At 45.0% G+C, this 27,503-nt stretch overlaps 1 protein-coding gene across 2 annotated transcripts in view; it reads right to left on the reverse strand.

Annotated features, from left to right (window-relative positions):
* CIT (citron rho-interacting serine/threonine kinase) overlaps positions 1-27,503 on the reverse strand; it is a 168,929-nt gene that overhangs the window by 51,650 nt on the left and 89,776 nt on the right. Inside the window, exons 12-21 of one of the 2 annotated variants that reach the window (XM_060121618.1) lie at positions 26,541-26,660; positions 21,436-21,606; positions 21,112-21,162; positions 20,522-20,575; positions 17,373-17,513; positions 15,175-15,300; positions 11,746-11,841; positions 7,333-7,449; positions 6,253-6,362; positions 5,084-5,258 (exon numbers count right to left, since the gene is read on the reverse strand). In XM_060121618.1, coding sequence (XP_059977601.1) covers positions 5,084-5,258; positions 6,253-6,362; positions 7,333-7,449; positions 11,746-11,841; positions 15,175-15,300; positions 17,373-17,513; positions 20,522-20,575; positions 21,112-21,162; positions 21,436-21,606; positions 26,541-26,660 — 1,161 coding nt within the window. The remainder of the gene's footprint in view (positions 1-5,083; positions 5,259-6,252; positions 6,363-7,332; positions 7,450-11,745; positions 11,842-15,174; positions 15,301-17,372; positions 17,514-20,521; positions 20,576-21,111; positions 21,163-21,435; positions 21,607-26,540; positions 26,661-27,503) is intronic. The other variant, XM_060121619.1, reaches the window with a different exon arrangement.

A 27,503-nucleotide genomic window follows, 5' to 3' on the forward strand; every position in this document is an offset into this window, starting at 1 on the left:
TAGAAAAACGTTTAAATAACATTGTATTAGTAACAAGGACACCTTTAGAATGGGAGTACAAGTGGAACAACAGACTGAATTCTACTTATTTTAAATATTTCTGCTCTGATTTGTTCTGATTAGGTAACCCAAATGAAGGTCATATTGTGTACTAATCATTCTTCCCTCCATCTGCCCATCTATCCATCTATCTACTCAACCTTTCGTCCATTCAAGGAAAATTTACTTGGGACTTCCCTGGTGGTCCAGTGGGTAAGACTCCACGCTCCCAATACAGGGGGCCCGGGTTTGAATTCCTGGTCGGGGAACTAGATCTCACATGCACGCCGCAACTAAGAATCCATATGCCGCAACTAAAAAGTCCGAGTGCTGCAAGTGAAGATCCCGCATGCTGCAACTAAGACCCGGCACAGCCAAAATAAATAAATAAATAATGAATAAATAAATAAGTATTAAAGGTACTCACTATTAACATAAAAAAAGAAAAAATAAAATTTACTTGGCAAATTCTGTGTAAAAGGAAATACGGAGATGAAAAACAGTCTCTGCCTTCAAGATGGGGAAAAAAATAAAAACCAACCATTGCCATACATTGTGGTCGAGTGCAATGGTCAGGAGATGCAGGGATGTGATGGGAACACAGCAGAGGGGGAGAGGAGGTGACTGGGGATCTCTGTGTTGAAGAATCCAGGAGCCAAACAAGCAGCTAAGAAGGGAAAGAAAATTCCAAGCAGAGGAAGCAAGACGTCCAAGGCATGGAGATGTGGGAGACCCCGGCACATCTGCTGACGTCACCAACACTGACAAGCTGTCCTAGGGACCAGACCCTGCGTCAGACATGGGGATGCCAAGCAAATAAGAGATGCTTGCTGCCTTTGGAGAGCCCACTGAAAGCGAAAGGGCACAAGCTAAACATGAAAGGCCACGGGGACCCAAAGGAGACATCCCCTCCAGCTCCAAGGGGATGGAGAAGGCTCCCTGGAAAAGGTGACACCCAAGTCCCAAAGGCCATAGGCATGAAGAGGAGAAAGACTTTAAAAGATTCAGCCTAGAGAACTGACAGGATGTAGTGGTTAACTCAGAGTGGGACAGAGAACAAAGGACAGAGAGGAGGCAAATGTGACACCTACGTTGCTGGGCATCTGAATTACACAGACAGACCACTGGCCACAACAGGGGACAGGAGAGGAAGGGCCAATCTGAGGAGAAGGGTAAGAAATTCACTCTTGACACGTTGAACGTGAGCTGCAAGGGAGACATCTGAGTGGAGGTGTCCAGTGTCTACTGGGACAACAGGTCAGAAACTCAAGAGACAGGTCTGGGCGGGTCGGCAAGATCTGGGAGCCCTTAAGAAGTCCACGGCAGCCGAAGCCAAGGCTATGATCTCTCTCTAGTGAGGATGACGAGGAGGACAATGGCTGCGGCGGTGGCGACAATGATGATGTGACAGCAGCAGGTGCAGTACCCATGTACAGCGTGCCAGGCACTGTCTTCACCCATTTCATCTTACTAACAACCCAACAAGGATGGTATGACTATGACCTCTATTTTACAGACAAGCAAACTGCGGCCCCGAGAGATTCAGGAACTGAGAAGACGTCACACAGCTAAAAAGTGGCAGGGTTAACTACTTACTGTTGGTCTTATTAAAAGGCCAGCAGTCGGAGGAGGCTGCGACTCTGCTAGCATGCCTGAAAACTCCCAAGGCCACTTGGCAAAACCATGAGAGGCCGGTGACATCACTGTCACACTTCAGGAGGAAGTTGGGGAGCAGAATGCTGTCCGATGCAGGAAGAACCCAGGGGCCCTGCGCCACACACGCTGCTGGAAAACTGCTAACACTGCACCCACAGGCTGGGGGGAAGGACGCCCAGGACCCTTGCAGATGGGTCAAACCCGAGGCTGAGGCCTCTACCCTCAATCTCAATGGCAGCAGGTGGCAAAGAGAAGGCGGACCGCCTGGCTAGATTTAAAGTTAAACTCCAGGAGAAAATATGTGCAAACAAAGTGACTGACAAGGGACTAATCTCCAAAATATACAAACAGCTCATGCAGCTCAACGTCAAAAAAACAATCAACCCAATCAAACAATGGGCAGAAGATCTAAACAGACATTTCTCCAAAGATGGCCAAAAAGCACATGAAAAGATGCTCAATATGGCTAATTATTAGAGAAATGCAAATCAAAACTACAGTGAGGGGCTTCCCTGGTGGCGCAGTGGTTGGGAGTCCGCCTGCCGATGCAGGGGACACGGGTTCGTGCCGCGGTCCGGGAAGATCCCACATGCTGCGGAGCGGCTGGGTCCGTGAGCCATGGCCGCTGGGCCTGCGTGCCTGGAGCCTGTGCTCCACAACGGGAGAGGCCACAACGGTGAGAGGCCCGCGTACCGCAAAAAAAAAAAAAAAAAAACACTACAGTGAGGTATCACCTCATACGGGTGAGATTGGCCACCATCAAAAAATCTACAAACAATAACTGCTGGGGAGGGTGTGGAGAAAAGTGAACCCTCCTGCACTGCTGGTGGGAATGTAAATTGGTGCAGCCACTATGGAGAACAGTATGGAGGTTCCTTAAAAAACTAAAAATAGGGCTTCCCGGGTGGCGCAGTGGTTGAGAGTCCGCCTGCCGATGCAGGGGACACGGGTTCCTGCCCCGGTCCGGGAAGATCCCACATGCCGCGGAGCAGCTGGGCCCGTGAGCCATGGCCGCTAAGCCTGCGCATCCGGAGCCTGTGCTCTGCAACGGGAGAGGTCACAACAGTGAGAGGCCTGTGTACCACAAAAAAAAAAAACAAAAAAAAAACTAAAAATACAGCTACCATGTGATCCAGCAATCCCACTCCTGGGCATATACCTGGAGAAAACCATAATTCGGAAAGACACATGCACCCCAATATTCATTGCGGCACTATTTACAATAGCCAGGACATGGAAGCAACCTAAATGCCCATCGACAGAGGATTGGATAAAGAAGATGTGGTACATATATACAATGGAATATTACTCAGCCACAAAAAAGAACAAAATAATGTCATTTTCAGCAACATGGATAGACCTAGAGATTGTCATACTAGTGAAGTAAGTCAGAGAAAGACAAATATCATATGATATCACTTATATGTGGAATCTAAAAAGAATGGTACAAATGAACTTATTTACAAAACAGAAATAGACTCACAGATGTAGAAAACAAACTTATGGTTACCGGGGAGGGGGAAGGGGGAGAGGGATAAATTGGGAGATTTGGGACTGACATATACACACTACTGTACGTAAAAGAGATAACTAATAAGGACCTACTATAGAGCACAGGAAACTCTACTCAATACTCTGTAATGATCTGTATGGGAAAAGAATCTAAAAAAAAGAGTAGCTATACATGTATGTATAACTCGTTCACTTTGCTGTACAGCAGAAACTAACACAGCATTGTAAATCAACTATACTCCCATAAAAATTTTAAAATAAATAAATAAATAAAGCTAAACTCCAGACTCCCCTGGAGCATATACAGCCCTGAGCCCCTCGAGAAGCATCCTAAATTTCTCCCACCGCCCCTGTGGGGCTGGCTATACTGACTGGAGAACAAAGCACCACGCCTTCCCTGGGGCAGGTTAATGCCCAGAGGAGCTACAGCCGCAGGGCAGACACACAAGAGAGACATTTGTGGGAAGGGAAAGCAAAAGACAGCCAGCCAGCGTTCCCACGCTCAGAGGAATCTATCCGAGTTATTTACACTCACACTCCTAAGGCTGACACTACGGGGAAGTGTGGTTAAACTTACTGAAGAGTAAAAATATCGCCTGGATTAGAAAAGTAAAACCGCCGCCTAAGGCTTCTGGATAACCTAGAACAATGGCCCTCAAACTCCGGAAGCATAAGCATCACCCAGGGCACTGGTTAAAAATGCAAATCCCTGCTCCTCACCCCCACCCCACCCCGATTCCATTCAAAAAGCTGAGGGAGGAAGCCGCCCAGGAATCTGCATTTCAACACACAGGCCATGTGGTCCTAACAGAGAGGGGTCCACACCTTGACAACTCCTGCCCTTGGGAGAAGTGGCCTCATTTTAATACTCCAGTACAAATGAAGACATTCCTAAGCGTCAGAATTCAAGGTTTGGTCCTTAACTAAAGACTGTCTGCTTAATGGTCTTTGCCTTAAGAGAGATCATCTCCGCTTTGAAGAATTCCATCACAAATATTTGAGCCCAGTGTCTCTACGCCCAGCCGGGATGTCCCACTTCCGAGGACCACCCTCCTGAACTCCGGTCCTGCCTCTGCCAGCTAAACCCACCTGCTAGGCTGACAGCCCCCGAGATCAGGGATGAGTCTGTCTTGTCACCACTGTCTATCTGGCTACTAATTAGCACACAGCAGTCATTTGATAAATACACAGTGAGCCATGTCAAGTCACAGCTTCAGTCAACCTCAAAAGGTTCACAACCAAATGTGTGGTATTTCCCTCCCCAAACCCGGCTGTTCTTCCCAGCGTCCTTATATTGGGTTGGCCAAAAAGTTCATTCGGGTTTTTCCATCTTACGTAAAAACCCAGACGAACTTTTTGGCCAACCCAATACCTCTGAAGCAAATCACCTTCCATCAGACAAACCTAGAGTTTAGATTTCTCTTTTAGTCTCCCACTGTCATGGGGCGGGGCGGGGGGGGGTGGGCGCTCTGTCACTGTCATTAAGCCGTACTATGTGCTAAACTCCGTGCATGGACACAGTCATGTGACCCTCGATGAATCAGGATACAGGAGGAATCACTTTGCCCCTATTTGAAGATGCACCAATTTACGTCATCCTCACGTGACCCCATGACGGAGATATGTTTTCATGGCCGTTTTACAGATGAGGAAACTCAAGCACAGAGGCGGTAGGGTAGCCTGCCCGACCCGAGGTTACCAAACTCCTAAAAAGGGGAAGTGGAATTCTAACGCAGACCCCCATGGCCCTGTCTGTACTCTTCACCACCACACACAATGGCTCTCATGTAAGTACCGATTTGTGCTTGACACTTGGATGACTGGGGGCCCCGGGTCCTCCAACAAATAGCCTCGGGAGATCACCCCTCACTCTCACCTCCCTCAGCCTGGTCTCCAGCTCCAGCAGACGATTCTTGTCGCTGTGGTCTTGGTGGCTGATTTTTTCCAGCTGCTCCTCCAGCTTCCGGTTCTGGGCCTCCAGTTTCCCAGCCTGTGTCTCCAGGTAAAACTTCTGCTGCCTGAGTTCTGAAATCATTTCTTCCTGGGCCTTCCTGGTGGGGGTGGTGGGAGGAGCCAAGCAAAATCACAGTCTCGTTAGAGGTGAGCATGTCCCCGCAGAAGGACGGGCAGAAGCGGAGCGAGAGGTGCATCTGAGCCAGTGGACCACACTCGTTCCCAGGTTAGTGCCACCCTGACCCGGCCTCGTGTACGTGGCCCCAGCATGGGGACCTGGGGCCCGTTTAGTCCCCACTGCTCAGAGTCCCTCGTCAATGGGATTCAGTATGGTCAAGGGGGATGCAAGAGATACTATCATTTCACTCTTTTGGTAGACCTTTTTATTTTTCCAGTCTGTAGAGGAGAGCAGAAAGGGCCTCCTGAGAGTACAGGAGCACCCTGACGACTCACTAAGACAGGCCCTGGGGAAGAGAGGGCGGTGAGGAGAAAGAATGCTACTCCTTCTACTTCTCTGTTGATCTTGCTCACCTCTTCACCAGGCCGCTCAGAAGCTGGAATGACTCAAAGATAGAACAGCGGCCTACCAAGCTGGTTTAAACTAAGATGGGAATGTTTAAGATCTCTTAAGGAGATTGTAATTCTTTGGGGGAAAAGATTAAGATCAAAGTGCTCCGGGAACACAGGAGAGTCCTTGCCAAACCCCAAAACTCACCCCCAAGGGCCCAACTTCACAACAGCGAAACGGATGGCCCAGTTGGGCACACCCGAGATCATCTCTGGCTAATTGCAGGAGGCGAGTCTGGGGAACGAGGTCTCCAGAAGCAAACTGTAAATTACCTCATTAGAGACAGCAAAACACTCTGTGATGGGATGGTAACTTGAAGCATGTAAGAAAACGCAGCTCAAAAGAGAGGGCCAGTAGAGTGAGACCACTTCAGAGAGGGCAAAATGACGTAAGTATACGGAGGCTGGGCCCCACCACAGGAGTCGTTAAATCCACTCCTGCTCCGCCGACAGAAGAACAGAGTTTGTGCCCAGGAGAGAAGACCAAAGCGGAATCAAGCACACAGTTAGAATCTGAACACTTACATGTTCCTCTGGGTAAAGAGACTGCTGTTTGCCGCAAGTTTATTGGCTTCCGACAATTCCACTATCCTCTGTTCCAGGGATCTGATCTTGGAATCCATGGCGTTGATCATCTGAAACACGGGGGATCTTTGGAACCTCACACACAGACGGTAACACCAGAATGAGAGGGAAGTGGGCCACGTAAGTGAGGAAAAGTGTCATGTGAAAGGCAGGCCATCGGACCAGAGACTCAACTAGCCTGTACCCTGAGGAGCGTAGATCTCACTGCTCCAACGATGGCACTCATTTGTTTTATCAAACGGAGACTGCATATCCCCTCACTAGCTAAGGGGCCTGCAGTAAGCACACGCGGGAGGACCTCTTGAGGAACCTGGCATTCCGTGAGTTGACAGGCCTCGTGAAATCCCCGTGTCGTCCACACGCGCCCTGAGCCTGCCACAGCCTCTAAACTTGCATCTGCAAGTTCCTATTTCTCATCACCCACGAGCTTGTCATTCTCTGGGTGATTCCTTCTCACCCAGCCCCTACTGTCCTAGATTCTCTGCATCAAAGCTTCCCCAACTTAATGAATCATAAGAATTGGCCAGGGCAGGAAAGGGGCGGGGGGGTGGGGGTTAAAAATATTACTTCCCAGGACCCTCCTTTAGAGATTCTGTTGTGAAAAGTCTCGGTAGGGTCTGAGATAATAAGTAGATTAACAAGCACAACAGGGGAAACTCTTAAGCTGCAAGTTTCTGAAACATCTGCCTACACAGATTTGAAAGGAAACGAGATGCCTAAGGGAGGCCACAGGCCACCGGGCACTTCGTCGGGGAGGTGGCGGGGGGTTGGTGTGTTGAAAGACAGGGTTCTAGTTGACGCAGGTCAGCGTGAATTCTTAAAGGGCGTGAAGGGCAAAACTGGCCACCCCGAGCCACCACTGCCGCTGCTTTTACGAGAAGGGGTTGCAGAGAGAACTTTCTGTTAGCAGCAGACTCCACGGGATAAAACAGACCAAATGGACTCTTCTCTGGTGGGGGACTCCTGGCGTGGTTCACACACCCTCCCTTGGAAACCGGCTTTGTGATTCTGTCTACCTACCGCCTTCTGCTCGCTGAGAATCTTGCCTTTCTCGTGGGCCTCCTCTTCGTGCCTCTGCATCAGATTCTCCAAAGTCTCCTTGTCGGCTAGGTCTTTCTTTATCTGATTGTCCAACACCTGAGGAAAAACAAAAGGAGAAGTTAGTGTCTGGCAGACTAACCAGAGGCACTGGAGAAACACAGGGAAGGAGGGGAAAAGCAGTGGAGAAGCCACGCTGCCCCAACTCCGGGGCAGAGCGAGGGAGCGGGGGTCTGTCTATCAGCCAGGATGAGATGCAGAAGTATGACCATCAAATGGCAAGTAACCAGAGGACGTGAACTAAGAACTTATTTTTAAATCAGCAGCCAAAATGACCTGAGAGGTATAGCCAAAGGGGAGGTGGACTCCAGAATGAGAGGGGAAAAAAAAGATCTCTCTAGAGATCTTACGATTTGCAGCTATTACCTAGGGGCACTGTTATCGTAGTCAATGCGCCAGTAGTTTTCAGAACACTGCTTGCTCTTAATTTGTACAAAATTAATCTCGTTATCTCCAGGCTGTGTGTGGAGGGATGGAAAGCTGAAGACCGAGGAAGTCTGTGTGACCAAGGCTGACGTTCAGAAACAGCCAGGGACGAGTGGATTCTGCCCACCGATAAAGTAGGTGGGGAGTCAATAGACTGAAGAGACAGCATAAAGGAAAGGGGGAAAAAAAAAAGCCTCTTTCCTCCGTTCTTTCCTCTGATCCAGCTGGGGGTGAAAATAAAAAGTCACTGGAAAGAGAAATCTTTCCCAGGGGAAGAGAAATCATGTGTTCTCAGTGCTGAGAATGCCACTGTAAGCACCTACTGTTCCCAAGAGGAAAAAATAAAACAGTAATGGTGTCACCATCCACCAGCTTGATCTAATGTTCTGCGAGGGACACACACAGCCCCACCAGCTGCCAGAACAACTGGTGAAAAAGAGAGGAGAAAAGGAAGGCAACGTCATAACTTGCCAAGCCTTTGACCACGACCCTGTGTTTCTCATCACTGTGGTTCTCTGAATGATGGCGACTGCATCTGATACTGGGAAGAAAGCCCAAAGAATTGGGGTCACAGATGGGGACTGAAATCTGCCTTTCCCACATTATCTATTGTGATGGGTCCTTCGTAGCTCATGGGGACACAGTCCCTGAAAAGAGCCAATGAACAGGGAGGGGGTCCACATGATAAAGAAAGGAAAGAACAGATTTCAAAGAGGGCTTTAAACTAGAACTGATTGATGAAAAAAAGAGAGTGAGAGTTGGCGGAGAAGAATAAGAGGTGGAGGACGGGGTCATGGGAGAAGGGACGAACCTCAAGAGGGTAAGTGGCCTGCTCTCCTGGACGTCAGGGCACGATTCTAAAATTATGAACAAGAAAAGGACAGAATCTGGGGTATGATCACAATTATTACCAAAATGGCCTCACAGGGGACGGAACAGGAACACAAAGCAGGGCAGACTAAAAAGAAATGGCTTCATAAAGATGCCAGGAGGGAAGACAGAAGAAAACAGATCTCTCCCTAACGTTCTCTAGGATCTATAAAGCCAAGTGCTCGCCATCTAGAAGGTAGCAGAGACCACTTAATGTCTAGACCAGGAATGCCCTTTTTTTATGCAGTGCTAAAGCAATGAAGCACATTTTCAGGATGACTCTGCTCAAACTAAGACCTCCACTTTGGCAGTGGTGGATACCAACATAGGTAAGTGTGAGCCACAAGGAACAAGCCTTTCTCAAGGATGTACACATCCCGGCTTTGAGTGGGTTAAACTGACAGGAGGATGAACAAGAAGATGCATGGGAGGGAAGCAAGGAATTTGTTTGAAATGAGAGATTCCACTGTAGACATGTATATCAATTGAAGGTATCGATAGAACATGGCTTTTTGACAGAAAAGTCAACATACTGACCCAAATTACAGAATGAACTTGCAAAGGTTATTTTCATCATGCAAAGATACCAGTGGACTACTGTATACATTCTCATAATTTTCTGAAAGTCAGTTTATCTCAAGGATAAAAGTCTGGACACCAAAAAGGATTGGTAGATAAATGCACTAAAGTAGAGGGTCACACTAAAACACAGTGTGGTCCCTTCTGGGTTATTTTCCTGGTATTTCTTTCAATGAAAAATAACCAAAAGTAGCACGAGGGGTAAAAGAAAGAAAGTGTCAGGGTAGTGATGGTGAAGATGCTGTGTGAGCACGTACATGTGTGGTTCTCCAGAAAAGGAACAGCCAACTCTTTGAGAATACCAACCAAATCAATAACATGATCATCACAAAAATTAAAAGCCTCCTTCACTGTCTGACTTGGAAGGGAAAGAGACGATATTTGAGATGGTAATGAACAATGTCTGATTCTCAAGAACGTAAGAATTAGTTAAAGGCTCAGTCCAAAATCATAATGAAAATGTGATGTGATTTCAAAAGGAAATAGATAGGCTGGCAGTCATTTCTGATCACTGAACTTATTAATAATAACTGAATTGAAATAATAATTTCAGTAAGTAAAATAATAATTGAATTTATTATTTTATATGATAGGCTGGACTATTTAGGCCAGTTCTTCTAGGAACAATGATTTAAAATGCTAGATAGAATATGGAAAACATTTTCCAAAAGCACCTAAATGTTGGCAAGAGAGTAAGAAATTACAGACTAAAATCTAAGTGAAAGCAAAAACCCAGCTATTTTGAACTTGAGGCATTTGCTGAACCAGATAAACTTGAGCTTCATTTTTAATTGCCTCAAAGGGTAAGAAGACAAAGAAGTCAAAGCCCAGAGCCACCCACAAGGTGGGCACACATTTTCATTCAAGGCCTCAAAGAATTCTCATTATTAATTTTCCAAGGAAAACGAGCAGCTGACCAGGCACACGAAAAAGAGAGACACCATGGAAAAGAGCCAAGAGAAACAACAGAGTAGAAACAGACCTTCAGATATTGGAATCATCAGATACAGATCATAAAACAACTATGCTGATGTGTTTAAAGAAGCAGAAGATAAGCTTCAAATTAATGCAGCAAATAGAAAGTTATTGACTTAAATAATCTAGTAAACTTGGGGAAGAACCAAACAGAATGTCAAGAAACAAATAGAAACAATAACTGAAATTTAAAACTCAATGGATGGGGACTTCCCTGGTGGCACAGTGGTTAAGAATCCACCTGCCAATGCAGGAGACACGGGTTCGGGCCCTGGTCTGGCAAGATCTCACATGTCACGGAGCAACTAAGCCCGTGCGCCACAACTACTGAGCCTGTACTCTAGAGCCTGCGAGCCACAACTACTGAAGCCCATGTGCCTAGAGCCTGTGCTCCACAACAAGAGAAGCCACTGCAATGAGAAGCCCGCTCGCCACAACTTGAGAGAAGCCCATGCACAGCAACAAAGACCCAACACAGCCAAAAATTAATTAATTAATTTTAAAATACCTCAATGGATGGGTTTAACAGCAAATTAGACAGGTAAGGATTAGTACACTGGAAAATCAGTTAGAGCTTAACCAGAATGTAGCACCAAAAGACAAGGAAATGGAAAATACAAAAAAAAAAAAAGATAGATTGGTGGTAATCTAACACGTCTAATCAAATTCTCACAAGGGAATTAAAGAGAGAAGGGGAAGAGACAATACTTGAGATATAACAACCAATAACTTTACAGAATTGATTTTTTAAAATATATACATATGTTCCAAAGTCCAGTATATCTCAAGGAGGATAAACAAAAATAACTCCACATCTAGACACATCACAGTAGAACTTCAGAAAATTAAAGATAAAACAAAGTTTTAAAAGAAAAAAGACTGCTTTTAAAGAAAGCAACTGTTAGACTGACAGCTGACCGTCAACTGCAATAATAAAAGCCAAACGTCAATGGAATGATATCTTCAAAAAGTATTAAAAGCAATAACTGCCAACCTAGAATTCTATCCCCAGTCAAAACATCTTTCAAGAACAAGGATGAAATAGAGACATTTTCAGACACACAAAACAGAGAGCCTGGCACCAGCAGACCTTCACTAAAGAAAGTCCTCAAGGATATACTTTATAAAAAAAGGAAAAGAATTCCAGGTCTAAGATGCAAGAAGGAAATTAAAAGCAAGGAGATGGTGAATCTCTCTAAATCTAAATTATCATGGACTCAGTGACAGTGGATCAAAAAACATTTTAAAGATGGAATTGAGACACATGATGATCAAATTTTCTTAAATAATAAACTATTTTTGAACTTCTGATATCCAATCCGCCCCAAGGATAACACCCCAAGACCTCCCACCATGGCCTGAGGACAGCATTTACCACAGAGAGTCCTCTGTTCTAGCAAGAAGTGGCCCGAAGTGCCTGGGAAGAGAAAGGAACTACATGGTGCTATAGGAGGAAGGGCAGGGAAGACTGTAAAGTGTCTTTACTTTAATTTTTTCCTCGTAGTGCTGTTCTTTCTGTTTCAGGTGCACCTCCAGGTGCTGGGCTGAGACCTGGGCTTCTCGGTGCTTCTCCTCCAGTTCCTGGACACAAAAGAACAGACGGTCAGGTGTGCGAGGGAAGGACGGAGCCGATGCATGTTAGACGTTCACAGGAGACACCACTTTGGCACAGGCACCAAAGGCAACAGGCATCTGTTTCTTCGTGACTAGCCCTTAAGGCTCTTGGGAGAGGAAACCACCACCACGCCCTGGCCCTGGGTTTTCCAGCTCCGAGTATTCACACACATAAGCACATGGCTGGTGGGCTGGGACCAGAAATCTGTCAGTGCGACAGGTCAAACAAAGGCAGCTCTTCATCTCTGCCTAGAGAAGTGAGAGTGACGAGGCAACACAACTTGAAAATTCTGTACAGCACAAAGCCCCTGACCACTGTCTTGACGGCCTTAAATGAGGAAAGTAATGTCAATTTAAGTTTTAAGTTAATTTATTATGAGGATAAAAAAAATTTTTGTATTTTCCTCATTAACAAAATGATTGCTCAGGAACCCTAGTGAAGAAGGAAAACTAATATAACAATTCAAACACTTTCAGTTTTGAATGATTATTTTAACTGACTGGTAATATGGAGCATGTGAATATCTGGAGGTGTTCATATGATATCATGTTTATATGAAGTTTACATGATATAATGCTAATGGGAACAAGGCAGAACATAAAATTCACTAAAAATGACATAAACGTGTACACATACATTGAAGATAGGAAGAGAACATGGAGTAATAATAAATAGCTCAAATGTAATGTCCTTTTCATTCTTTTATCAAGATTTCTGCTTTCAAACAAAATTGTAGTTCATTTGGAAATTATACCAATTCATTTGCCAACGTATTATAAACTGATCGTATAAAAGGCAGCATTCAACTCACCAAAACATTCTCTAAATGAAGCTATCTGCGTTTACATTAATTCTTATGAATCTGGACCCATTAGTTAATTACTAATATCAAAAGTCATTACTCCAAGTTTTCATCTCTTCATACTATCTTGAAATTTTCCTTTGAAATGGAAATAATTATGAGAATTTTGAAGAACGAGGAAATTATACAGGATATGCCCATAAAATGGAGAAAAGAATAATTTTAGATTCACACACACATGAAATGTTACTGATTAAGCTTTTGAAATTCTAAAGTCTGCAAGCATTTGACTTTGCTTTGGGGGCCAGTAAAGTATTCAATGTTAAGACCAGGTGCACAAGATCTACTGCAAGCTAACAGATGTTATCTTGAAAAGTTGAATGTAAACAGGATTTTTAGTAATAAAAACATACTTTAAGGGCTTCATGTATATTAAAGGGTCCCTGACAATGAGGTCTTTTATTAAAGCAAGACTCTGCTAGAATGAGAACCCCAATTAGCTGTTTTGAAAGTTCTTATCAGAATAGCAAATATTTTAATGCAAATGATATTTGGGATGTGTTTCCAAGCATCATCGTTATGTAACAGTACTAAGGACCCCTCTTTGCCCACATCCCAGATACTTCACAACCTAAGCACCAGGTTCTTGAGCAAAAGGCACCTTCCGATAAACGAAGTCACAACCACAAAGGTACTCGGACAGGTGGCAAGATACACCTGGAAAAAGAAATCTGCCTACTTTTTCTTTATTTTAGAAATCACTTGATAATCATCTTGTCTTAGTTTCAGTCCTCCTAAGATAGCACAGGAACGGAAATCAATCTGAAAACAGGTCAAAAACTCAGATACCTGAGACTGACAACCTTAAGACCAAATTTCCGGTCTACTTATGCATGGGAGTTTACAACATATAATCCAGGAATGCAGAACTCTACACTCCCACATTTTAATTGGCAAGTGAACCTTGGAAAAGCAGACATTCTAAAACCTGACTTCTTGACAGTTTGGCATTTTTTGTTGTTGTTGTCATTTTTTAAAACGTTATCTTCTCTACATGTGTTGGATCAGATTCTTCAGTCCTGTTATGCAAACAGTACTGTTTGCTGCTCTATTCCCAGCTCCTAGAACAGTGCCTGGCACATAGTAGAAGCTCATTAAATATTTGTTGAATGAATGAATGAACACATCACCGTTAAACAGAGAAACACTTTGCAACCACAAGACTTAACCACGTCGTTTGCACCAAGCAAGGGGGTAGCAGTGGTGGAATCTCAGTGGGAATTCATTTGACTCACAGTAAAATTCACACATTTGACAATCGCCAAGAGATACTTGGATGATGGAACAAGAGAACAGAAAGGATAGACTGACAATCACATTTGCCTTTGTGTGTAGACATTATCTATAAAGACTGTGTGTCAGAGCAAAACAATTTAACCGGTTTCTCTTTTCACCTGTGTGTTCAAGAGTGCCCACACGACTCATGAATATAGACAAACAGAAATGTAACGTTTTGAAGGGTTGGGTTTTCTTTTTTTTTTTTTGATATTAAGTATATAGGCCTATAAGTCGGTCATTCTTGAGTTCATATAGTTGCTGGTGACTCGTTTCCCAGAAGTGACGCAGAGGGAGAGACAGAGAGAGGGAGGTGGAAAGCACCCCGCTCACCACCTTGTCTCTTTCTGGTGCAGAGGAATGCCCGACTACTCCAGAGTCAGTCCTCGGGGCAGGGAGGAAAGGGCTACAAACAGGCTCCCCAAAGTGGCATCAAATTCTTGGTTTGGGGACTGAAATCCAAGGAGAGTCCTTTAAAGGTTCACCTGCCTTTCACCCTGGCAAGTGCAAAACTTTGACACGTCGGCAAGCACCACCCAAGCCTTCTTTGATTAAGTTAATTTGGTCGTCAGAGCCGAAAACAAAATCATCGTGGTTACAAACCTAAAAAACAATCTGCTACCTCTAAGGAAAGTGAAAATAATAACAATATTAAGCACCAACTGGAGCAGAGAAAGTGAGTGGGTGAACACGGATCTATGACAAATGCTACTCCGAAAAAATCTGCGTGACTAATTTCTTTCCTCTGCAAAACCAAGAATCTGGGTGTCGGTCTTAAAGCCCTGAATCCCTACACCTTTTTCAAACGGGCATTTGCAACTTTAATGGCCATACAAAACTCTGCTGATAGAAGTACGTAAATGCTCCTGTAAAAATGTATCGGAAATGACAGCGTGTGCACGTTCGCATTTTTAAAAGTCAGGCAGTAGCAAACAGAGCAAAAAAAAATCATACTGATGGATCTGTTACCATTGCTGAAATGTCCAGCCTGTGGTTACTCGTGCTAGTCTCTGACGTGGCGTCCGCTAAAACCACTTCCTCTTAATTCACCTGCCTGGCGGTAACCTCCCCTGTGACGGTGGTTGGTTCTTCTGTTGACCCCCTTCCCTCTACAACCTCTAACCTGTTATCTTTGAACTTGTCAACTTTGGTTCCTGCTCACCAGAATTTTATCAGCCATCTGCTGGATCTGTTGGGACTTTGTCTGGATGTCATCCTTCAGTCTGTTTTCTCTACGCTCCATGGTCTCTAGCCTCTTTACCTTGTTCTCCAGAGAGTGGCGGCGTTCCTGTAGATCGTGAATCAATCAGAGAGTTTTAATGGGGTAACCGCTACGGGCACGACGCCTGCGCCGAGGGAGGGGGCCCTCGGGAAGCGTACGCTCGATGCGGGAAGAGAAGTCTCAGGCACCCGAAGCCACGGTGAGGAAAACACAGTTCTGTGATCCGAGGAGTACTTGCTTGTGCAGGTTACAAGAGTGCATTCATTCATTCAAATATTTACCAAGCACCTACTATCTGCAAAGTACCACGCTAGGCATCGTGGAAAATACCGAGAGGAAGCTGACAGAATGCCTGCCCTTGGAAGAGGTAAGATAAACACAAATAAACACGATATGGGTTAAGAGGGCCAGGGCCATGAAGCAAACAGGTACAGAGGGCTGTGGGAGGGTGCAGGCTGGAGGGAGGGCTTTGAACTGAGCAGGTGAGGGGATGTGGCCACTGTGGAGAGGGTCGGGATGTGGGAGGCTGGAGGGGAGAGGGCCAGAGGGGAGTGGGGAAGGCCTTTCAAAAAAAGGCACAGCAGGGCTTCCCCGGTGGCGCAGTGGTTGAGAGTCCGCCTGCCGATGCAGGGGGCGTGGGTTCGTGCCCTGGTCCGGGAGGATCCCACGTGCCGTGGGGCGGCTGGGCCTGTGAGCCATGGCCGCTGAGACTGCACGTCGGGAGCCTGTGCTCTGCGACGGGAGAGGCCACGGCGGTGAGAGGCCCGCGTACCGAAAAAAAAGGTGCAGCAGCAGCAGTGCGGAGGTGGCCGAGAGCCAGCGTAGGCCCCAGGTGGAGCGTAGAGGGGCTACTGCAAAAGGTGTAATAGCGGAGGAGCTGGAGAAAACGGGAAAGGGGAGCATGTGTGGGGCAAAGGGCTGAGAGTCTCATGCACTTAAGATGTAGGGAAGCCCTGAAAGGTTTGGGATGGGGCAAGGGGTGCTGATGAGCCTGGAGTCTGAGGTCCACGAGTCTGACCCCGTTTGAGCTAGATGGGAGGAAGGTGAGCCTGGAAGCAGAAAGCCGAGAAATTACTACATTCACCCAGCGAAGAGGAAGAGGGCCTACACTGTGGGGAGGCCTTCAGAAATGGCCAGCAGAGGGTGGACGGTGGAGACAGTGTGGGTGTATTTACAGGGCTGAGGGACTCTCGGAATGGCAGGATCCAGGGAGAAGCAGCAGATGATGTCAAGGTGTCAAGCCTGGGGTGACCAGATGGATGAATGGGGGCCCTGACCGGTGCGAGGAAGACTGAGAAGGCAACCCAGCTTGTCGGGGAAGATACTGAGTTCATTCTAGATTGGAGGCACTGTTCAGACACCCAGTCAAGATGTCAGGGGAGCAGTGGGAAATACTTCCTGGATCGTGGGTGAGGCTGGCCCCAAAGAGACGTAGGCAAGTAGGTTCAACGCCAGCACTGCGACGGAGAAGCAGAAGGCCCAGGACAGGGGGGTGGTTAAATCAACTATGACACATCCGTTCCATGGACCCATCACCCAGGCGTCAGGGGAGGTGGAGGGCGGCAAAGGGGAAACGTCCCTTTTTATTTTATATTCTTCTGTTCTATGTTTTTCACAATGAGAAAACACTCGTGTGTTTCCTGTATAATTATATAATTGGTTTCAACAACAACAACAACAAAGAATTGGACAGAGAGAAGAGGCCCAAAAATGTAGATCTGGGAGTTATCAACACACACAGGTCACAGCTGAAGCCTCGAAAATTAATACATTATTAATACCGTTGGGGAGAAGGTGAGGAAAAGCAAGGGTACAGAGGGAAGAAAAAGGAACCCTCAGGGACAGCATCACAAGTCATCTACATAAACGTGAATCCTCCCACACGGGCGAACGGGTCAGACGAAAACAAATAGGAAGGAAAGGTTTTATCAAAACATCTTTCTACTCAGAGCTGCTGTGACAAATCCTTCTCCCCTTTGGGGAAAATGGTCCCAAACCTCTCGGGTTTCAAAGGGACTGGCGGACGGGACAGCAGTTTGGATGAACAGGAGCAGAGAGAGGGTGGTCCCGAGGTTTCTTCCCCTGCACAGCCGGAGGCAGGCACCTCGGGAGCCGGGAGCTGCAGGTCCCCTGCTCACCTCGGCTTCCACCAGCTTCTTCTTGATGCCTTCGGAAGAGTCCTCGCGGTTGTGCAGCTTCTCCAGCTCGCGCTCAGCCCGCTCCTTTGCCTGGCGGATGTTCTGCAGAAGCTCGGTGGCCTCCGTGCTGGCTTTCACGGCCTGAAAGGAGAAGGAACAGGGGAGAGATGGCCCAATTTATTCACGGAAAAAGATGGGGACCATCTCCTAAACAGGAAAAAAAATCGGGTCACACTGAATGGATATTTTTATCCATTTTTCAAAACATATAAGCGTTTCATTTTATTCTGTGTTTCGTCTGTCCTAAGGTGCACTTATATATATTTTTTAACATCACTGAATTTGGAATGCATCTACGATTAAAATTGATGGTGTTTTTTTCTTTCTTGGGGTACAGAAGATAATGGGGTATCGGACAATCATTAGCATCTTAGATTCAATGTAACATAATAAATGCAAACAAAAAGGTCTCGGGTTCATCTGCCCAGGTATTAATGTATTTACCCCGGACTGTTAATTGTCTCCCTATTTAATCATCTCATTTGCTGATTTTCCTAAGGGGAATCTGTACTACTTTTACAAGAAAACAAGATAAAAACTATAAACTTTTTTTTCTCAAATAAATACCTATCAAAGGGCATAACCACCACACTGTTCGTGGTGACTCGCAAATTCATGTTTAAAGAAAAAACAGCGAACCATTTTGAAGTTAATTTTTATTTGGGTCTTAACTATACTGCAGCTCTTCCAGCATCACAGTAAAGATCTGAGTGTAAGAAACCAACAACTTCACACTCATTTGCTTTATAGTTTTAAAACGTGAAAACGGCAAGGGAACTCCATCTTCGAGACCAGCACTGTCCAATGTGGGAGCTGCTCCCCACATGTGCCCGGTGAGCACTTGAAACGTGGTTGCTGTGACTGGGAAATTAATTTTTAATTTTACTTAAGTTTAATTCATTTAAAAACTGAAGCAGTGTACTTTTTGTTGTTGTTGTTGTTGCGGTATGCGGGCCTCTCACTGTTGTGGCCTCTCCCGTTGCGGAGCACAGGCTCCGGACGCGCAGGCTCAGCGGCCATGGCTCACGGGCCCAGCCGCTCCGCAGCATGTGGGATTTTCCCGGACCGGGGCACAAACCTGCGTCCCCTGCATCGGCAGGCGGACTGTCAACCACTGCACCACCAGGGAAGCCCAGTGTACATGTTTTAATATCACTACATGCTGCAATATTTTGTATATAATGGATTAAGGAAACTATATCATTCAGAGGATTTTCCCTTTTTTAATGTGGCTACTAGAAAACTTAAAATTACATCTGAGGCTGACATGTGTGGGTTGCTTCCCACTTCTACTGGAGAGCAGAGTTCTAGGAGATATGAATCCTCACACAAATTTCTAGCTGAAAGGCTTTCAGTAGTGAGCTCAAGAATAAGTAGGAAGGGGACAGATGAATGGATGCAGAAAATGTGGAATATCCAGGCCATGGAATACTATTCGGCCTCTGAAAAGGAGATCCTGTCACATGCTGTAACATGGATGAACCTCAAAGACACTATGCTGAGCAAAATGAGCCAGCCACAAAGGACAAATACTGTATGATTCCATCCACAGGAAGCACCTAAAGCAGTCAAAATCATACAAGCAAAGTAGATTGGCAGATGGAAACTGTGATATATAGGATGGATAAACAAGGTCCTACTGTATAGCACAGGGAACTATATTCAATATCCTGTGATAAAACATAATGGAAAAGAATATGGAAAAGAATGTATATATATGTATAACTGAGTCACTTTGCTGTACAGCAGAAAGTAACATGACACTGTAAGTCAACTACACTTCAATAAAATAAACAGAATGAAAAGGAAGGAAGGGGGGAGGGGGAGAGGGAGAGAGAGAGAGAGAGGAAGGAGGGAAGGAGGGAGGGAGGGAGGGAGGGAGGGAAGGAAGGAAGGAAGGAAGGAAGGAAGGAAGGAAGGAGGGAAGGAGGGAAGGAGGGAGGGAGGGAGGGAGGGAGAGAGGAAGAAGAAAGGTGGTTACGAAGGGTGGGGGTGGGGAGATTAGCATTTGGCAGGTAGAGAGCTTAAGTTTTGTGAGATGACAAAGTTCTCATGATCTATCTCACAATGTGAATATATCTGACACTAAGGAACTGGACACTCAAAACAAGACAGTAAATGTAGTATGTTTTTAATAACACAATTTAATGTTATATGTTTTTAATAACACAAAAAGAAGGAACTCTTGGGGCTTCCCTGGTGGCGCAGTGCTTGGGAATCTGCCTGCTAATGCAGGGGACACGGGTTCGAGCCCTGGTCTGGGAGGATCCCACATGCCACGGAGCAACTAGGCCCGTGAGCCACAAGTACTGAGCCTGCGCGTCTGGAGCCTGTGCTCTGCAACAAGACAGGCCGCGATAGTGAGAGGCCTGCGCACCGGGATGAAGAGTGGCCCCCACTTGCCACAACTAGAGAAAGCCCTCGCAAGGAAACGAAGACCCAACACAGCAAAAATAAATAAATAAATTACTAAACTCCTACCCCCAACATCTTAAAAAAAAAAAAAAGAAGGAACTCTTTTAAACACATTCACAAACGTTCTTGACATGAAAGGCCACATTCATCCTGGCCCTTTCTTTAGCATTTCCCGTGTTCACCTAAAGGAAGGGCCCTTTGCACACACTGTGCCCAATGCCGTAAACCAAACCCACATCCATCCCCAATCACCTGAGGACTACTGGTCCCTCCAGGTTCCCAATGCACAGGAAGACTGCCGACAGTCTCTGATTGAAAGCTGTCCGGGTCGTGAACAACATAGGCTTCTCCCATGCAAGATGGGGACCCAGTCCCCTGAAGGGAGACGAGACAGCCTCTTGGGTTCTCCTGTAGTACAATTAGAGCTTTGACTTGAGAGTCTCACAGAGCTTTGTGGGTTTTTTGTTTGTTTTTTAAACAAACACTGCTTGACATGTCTCAAAAGGAGAAAGTATATTCAGAACTCTTGTATTTTCAGGTAATAACTCACTCTCCCTTCATTTTCCTTGGTGCTGGGTGACTAATTCTCCTTCTTTGATCTCCTGTGCTCCAGGACAAAGCAAGAAGTATGTGGAAATGGGGGTAAGTTCCCCAAAACATCACCTCAGGCTTACCTTTTCCAGCTTCTCTTGGAGCTCCTGAATTTTGAGCTGCTGCTCAGCATTGATCTGTGATTAAAATCCCAGGAAATAAAGCAAAAAAGGCAAATTGGCATTAAGGTCTTGCTACATTTACTGCAGTCCTATTTTCTTGAGGTTTCTGTTGGGGTCTCTTTGTTTTGTTTTCCAATACCTACTGATGGAGAGGAAGAACAGTAGCCTATCAGAGAAACCTTTGAATGTCTCAGTGCAAACCTCCATGTGGACTATTTCTCTAGAACCAGCAACACACATACAGATGGCGAAAAAAGAGAAACGAAGTCGCCGGTACCCTAAAACAGTAAGAATTTTCCCATGTGTCTTACTGAGTGTCTGGATTTGTGTGTTACTGTGAGCGGGCCTGACCAAAAAAAATGAGATGTCTTCTATCCCTTTTAGAAACATAGCTGAAGCTAAACATGGTCAACCAGAGACTGACCATCAAAATAAACCCAGAAGACAGTTCTCTATTCATCGCAAGTGTATTCTTAACCAGTGACAGGCCACGGAGAACAACATTTAAGAGGCTGTCTACCCAAAATCACGATACCAATAATGGAAAATACCTTCTCCAGTTTGGCATATTCTCCCACTTCAGGCTTCCCTTGATCTTTAGCCTGTAATTTAAAAGATACAACATATTGGAAAATCTCAAGAACCTAAAAGTCTTATAAGACAACACCACAGGCTTTCTTGGTCTCTGTGGCCAAAATAATGAGGATGATGATAAAAAAAAATTAAGCATCTTCTCTAACCAAGACCAGGAGGCTTTGCAGGACACCCCATTATTTCCCAAATGTACACTTGTGAAGCTAGGATTCCCTTTATTATTGCTAAGATCATCCATGATTCTATCCCCAAAACACCCTCCCCGGCAGGGAGCTGGCTACCTTCATCAATTTATGCTGACATTCTGTTGCTTTCCGCTTGAACTCTTCGGCAGCCAGCCGAGACTCTCTGAGCTCCGATTCATAGAGATCACTCCGTCTTCTGGCCGAAACCAGGTCCTCTTCCAACTGATTCATCATTAACCTCATTTCTTCCACTTGAGCCTGGTACTCCTAAAGAGTAGGCAATGGAAGGAAGGTGAATTTTGGAACTCCTGAAAGGAAAGATGGGAGGTGAAGATGGAAGAACACAGACCACAGAGGGAAGACACAGTGAAGAGAGATCGGAGAGAATGACCTAGAGAAAAGGTGAGTAGAAAGATGGGGATAAGGGCGAGGTGTGTGGATGGACGAGGAGGGAGAAAAGAATATTAAATCTTTAAACTGTTTTCATCTAGATCATGAATCACTAGTAACACCATTTGGAACAAATGTGCCTATACACAATAAGATCCTTTGAGCAAATAATATCGTACAAGAAGTGCAGAACCTTAAGACCTTTGTAACACAGGAGAGCTGAAAGGGATGTACTTTAAACAACCAGGATAATCTGCTTATGCGTAGCTTTCCTCCAAGGGTAATCATTTATACAGATTTGTCCTTTAGAAGTTATGTGCTCCTAACACAATTAGATATGGTACTAGTTTTAAAATTAACCTTTCAGATGGCACAAGGGGGTAATTGGAAATCTCAGTGGAGAGAATCTTGGAAGGTGAAACTCATCATGTCAGTTTCTCACCATTAATTTTTCTGGGCCCCAAACTGCACGATGAACTAAACGTTGCTCTTGAGAGGCAAGTCACCCTGAAATTTGGAAGCGTCAGGAAACACTGGCTCTGATCAAAGTAACTTGTGAGAAAGACTCTGAAGAAAGAATTATCTTGTTCCCTCGAGCAAAAGCCTTTAAAGTAATCCCAACGGCCCAACCTTTTCCAAATTGAATTTCTAAAATCAAAACAGGACATCTGGGGCTTCCCTGGTGGCGCAGTGGTTGGGAGTCCGCCTGCCGATGCAGGGGACGCGGGTTCGTGCCCCGGTCTGGGAGGATCCCACGTGCCACAGAGCGGCTGGGCCCGTGAGCCGTGGCCGCTGGGCCTGTGCGTCCGGGGCCTGTGCTCCACGGCGAGGGAGGCCACAGCAGGGGGAGGCCCATGTACCGCAAAAAAAAAAAAAAAAAAGAAGGCTTGGTAAAAAATTAATAAAAATTAAACAAAACAAAACAGGACATCTGCATCAAAGTTTTCCAAAACTGATTTACCAGAAGAAATGGGCAATGGTTTCGAAAACTTTGGGGCAGAGTATGAAAATATTCTCTGTTAGCAAAAGCAAAGCTTATATATATAAGGATTATGAATGAGCAGTTTATCCAATCCAAGGTGGCGGATTTAAAATGAAAAGAATAAAGAATTAAGACTGTCTTTGACCTTCGCAATGTACGGTGATCATCTCTAAGATCCATTCCCCCAAGAAATAACTGAAGAGGGATCAACTGAGCAAGGTTATGCTTTTAGCCAATAAAATGTCTTTTTTCTTCTTTCTTTTTTTAGTAACAGAATATAAAGTAAACCTTTCATCCTTTGTAACAGGCAGTCCCCCCAGTGCACACTAAAGGGGAGGTGACGTCCTTATGAAAATGGATAGTTTTCACGTAAGCACATCTCTCTGTATTACTGGCACAGCGGAAAGCAGAAAAACTGAGCACAGGATGGAGCCTGGTCTCATTTCACTCCTTCCCACCCAAAAGCGTACAGTCGTCCCTCGGTATCCACAGGGGAACGGCTCCAGAACCAAATCCGGTCCACAGGTGGTTGAAATCGCAGACATGGAACCCGTGGATACGGAGGGCCGACTGTATTGTTATTGCAGGTCAATCCTACAAGTCATGGGGCGCCAGGTTTTCTGGACGATGCCCACTAAGTGAGTGGTGCTGGGTTATATAAGCAAAGGTCTTTATAACCTACTGAACAATTATCTCAACTCACAGAATGGAGCGTGAGCCGGTGATGTGAAACAGTACACCCTCTACTTGGGGTTTTTCTAGACCCCTCGGCCAGGGCTGTGTCATGACTTATTATGACTTTCATAGCTCTGGGTATTGTGCCTTCCTGGATCCCTTCCTCCATTTAAAATAAATAAATAAATAAATAAATATATATATAAAATATATATTATATATATATAATATGTTATATATATATAATTCTATTTTACAAGAGTAGCATTCATATAAAGACAAAAACATTCCCTATGAAAACCGTTTCTTCTACCTAAAACTCATTTTTTTTCTTCTGATTTTAGAGTTTTAAAAAATCCAAAGTCCCCACAGACACAAATACCAAGCTGTGGAGGAAGCAAAGAGGTAGGAGGCACTCTTGGCCATCTTTTATCCTTGAGCTCCCTTGTCTGACTTAAACTTATGTCGGCAAGAAGGGAACGTAATTTCTGTGTTTTGTCAAGAGTGAGGACAGAGCGCTGTTCCCCCAACATCTCTCTTTCCTAAGCCGTCAGCGCCCAGGGGGAGGAAGGCAAGAATCAGGCAACATCTCTGTCAGCAATCTGAGCTCTGGGGGCACCCGGCCTGCTACAAGCATCAAACAAAATTCCACCTCATTTATTGAGCCACTGTTACTCTGCTGGATATTTCAAGGAAATCCTATACATCCAACAGCTGACCAAATCCCTGCTTCAGGAAAACTCTGAGAGAAGATAATCAGGTCAGTTCCCAAGGACAGCTGAGAGGCAGCTGTATGTATCAGCATGGGTTGAACTGTGGGTCAGAGTTGAACAGGATCAGAACGGGGAACCGTGGACAACTTTTGGGTCCTGCCTTGAGTCATTCTTTGGAATGGAGCTTCAGAATTTTGTGGGAAGGAAGACATGGTCCTATTCAATCAGAAATCCTGAAACCCAAATGCCTTCTGTGTTACCTGAACTTCTGTCTCCCTTCCAGGGATGGGGGGTGGAGGGGGGGCAGGGGAGGGGTGGGACGAAATCAGCAATTGCTACTGATGGAGCATGAATCTAACCATCATGTGAGACGCTTAGGTGTTTTTATTTGTTTATTTAATTTTTGGCCACTCCACGTGGGATCTTAGTTTCCCGACCAGGAATAGAACCCATGCCCCCTGCAGTGGGAACGCAGAGTCCTAACCACTGAACCACCAGGGAATTCCCTAGGTGTTTTTATTTTAAACCAAATTCAAGTGCTCCATTGGGGGTAGCTAAGCAGAAGCAACATATTTAAATAAACAGCGGTACAGAAATTGGCTTTGAGAGGAAGAGTGCGGAATAAATGGCAAACCTGGGAGGAATTGACAGGCTGCAAACCAAATACTAGGAGTTTGCGGAAAGTATTACATGCTTTTTCCTGGATTGCAAACATCCTGCTCTCACCAAACTTACCGAGAGTCATTTTAATAAATCCTTCTTCCGATGAGAAATAAAATCTGAAACGAAGAAGTTTTCTCCCCCTCAAAATGGAACGCTTAGCAGTCATTAAATCTAAAATTCCACATGGATGCCAACTGTGGTATGAATCACAAAGGACATTTCTTTGAACTCAACCACCAGCATACACCTTTTCAAAGTGTCCTGATAATTCTGTTTCTATGGAATTTCACAGACACCAGCTGCTCCCTCTGGTGGCCAAGCATAGCTTTCATTTCCCCAGGATGTCACCAAAAGCAAATTTCTAACCACACTGAACTAATGGGAGAAAAAGAATCCTACCTCTTGAAACTTTTAGGATGAAAAACTGTGTTGATAAAAGGGGCAACGAGTCAACTGTCAAAGCAGATTTTTTCAAACTGTAGGTGTGACCTTCAAAATCTCTAAGTTAGTGTTGTTGTTCAGAAACCTGACAACCAATTTGCACCATTTCCTATGCACGTTTATTCAGAACACTTTTATCAAGCAAGAGGATATTAACCAATGATTTAAAAAGTATTAAGGTGATAATGAGATGATGCCAACAAAACATCCAAAACGGGAATTCTTTCTGTAAAGAACAGCTAATGAATCAAATTATTTGCCGGCGTTTCTTGCATCAGCACCACCCAGATGGCTAAGTGTGCGTTACCCAGAGACAAAAATGTTCATTTCCATCACTGTTTCCACTAGATTTTCTGAAGTGAATGAGAGCTGCCTGGCAGCTGATAATTCAGCTCTCCGACTGCGCAGTGCATTCTCTTCATTAAAGTTTCTATTCACAGTTTCTTCAAAGGACAAAAAAAAAAAAAAATCCATGCTAAAAAGGAAACAGTGAAGTGAAATAAAAATGAACCATCTAGAAAGAAACTCCTTTTAGAAATAGAGGGGGTAAAAAAAGAGAGGAGGCTTTTTAAAGGTCTGGATTCTCTTTTCTGAACACACAGGGGAGGGCTTTCTGCAGTCAGATTTGCCGTGTCAATTCTGACTCGGCCTTAACTGCTCAAACTCTTCTTCCAGGATAAGTCTTTAGATAAGTAAGACTATGAAGTACCCTGGCTTTTCTCAAAAACTTAAAGTGCATCTGAAAAGCTATGAAAACATTAATTTTTTTTTTAATGGTCTAAAGCAAAGGTTGGCAAACTCTTTTGGTAAAAAGCTAGATAGGAAGCAATTTCAGTTTTGCAGTCCATGTGGTCTCTGTCAGAAGCACTCACCTCTGCCATTGTAGCATGATCAACAGCTATGGGCAGTACCTAAATGAATGGCTGTGCTGTGTTCCAATAAAACTTTATAAACACTGAAATTTGAATTCCATATGAAATATTCTTCTTTTGAGTTTTTTCCCCCGTTTAAAAATGCAAAAACCATTCTTAGCTTGTGGTCATGAAAAACAGGTGGTTGGCCAGATTCTCACCCACAGGCTGCAGTTTGCCTACCCCTGCTCTAAACCTACACCTTTGATTGAAAAAAGTAGCCATCATGGGATCCAGACTTCACAAGGAGCTAGACAGAATAAGGACTCTGCCATTTATATAAATCATGGGGAATCTAAAAGTTCCAAATGACCTACATAACTTTCTCCCCTCACCGCTCCCCCTTCCCTCTCTCTGTCCCTCAAACACACCTCTCCTGAAATGAGAGGTCCAGTTGGTGCCCTGCTCCCAGGCAGGGAGCCATACCTGCTCTTTGATTTCTTGGAGCTTCCGGCTCTGCTCTCTGATATCGTGGAGAAGCTGCAGTGCTTTGTCGTCCTCCTGGGACACCTCCATCCGTGCTTGCTCCAAACTTCGCTTTAAGCTCTGCGGAAAGCAAAATTTTAATAGGGTTGTCCTGTGGATCCTGCTCTGTTTGAAAAGATTCATTAAGGGAGCTGCAGGCTGCTTCGCAGACACCAAGATGGTTTCAGGTGACAGGCCAAAGTCGACAACTTCCGGTGAGTCGCTGATTCCAGGTTTCATCCTGTAAAACCCCTTGGTTCAAGAAACATCATCTCAAACCTTATGACCTTATGGATCCAGCCTGCAACTGCATCCACCTGTTTCCTACCTGCCTTAGCAGATACTTACTTGTATGTTCAGAACTAAAAACTAATAAGATCCCTTAGCCGTGAAACCATCATTGGGGTGGCTACAAAGTCGTTTCTGGAATAGCAGTTATTCGAGGACTGTCAAGTATATATCCCTCTTTCAAAGTAGCAATGACTTCATTCTCTGCCCAGGTGCCATTTAAGACTCCAAGCAAACTATTTCCACCTCCTGGCTTACGTTTCCTGGACACCTTTCATCCAAAAGGTTCCCTCAATGCTTCAGTGACACTGAAATATAGATCTGAAATACAAAGCTGAATAACTTTACCCACCACTGAAAGGAGGCCAAATCTGGAATGGAAACATAGCAGTTATTCTTAATCAGCCACGCTCTATAGATTTCCTCTCCCTTGTGGAAAAAAAAAAAACACTTGAAAAATGTGTGATTCAACTTGTTAAGACTGTACATTAAAAAACACCTGAATGAAAATTTTTAACGAGACAATGGAGAAGACAGTCCACTCTTGTGAAGGAAAGAAAAACAAAAGTCGCATGGTAAAAGATGACAGAGGGTCTGGGTTTTAAAGGCTGAGTTTTGCTTGTTGCTGCGCTGGTT

This window comes from Lagenorhynchus albirostris, chromosome 14, assembly GCF_949774975.1.
Source record: "Lagenorhynchus albirostris chromosome 14, mLagAlb1.1, whole genome shotgun sequence".
Lineage (NCBI taxonomy): Eukaryota > Metazoa > Chordata > Mammalia > Artiodactyla > Delphinidae > Lagenorhynchus > Lagenorhynchus albirostris.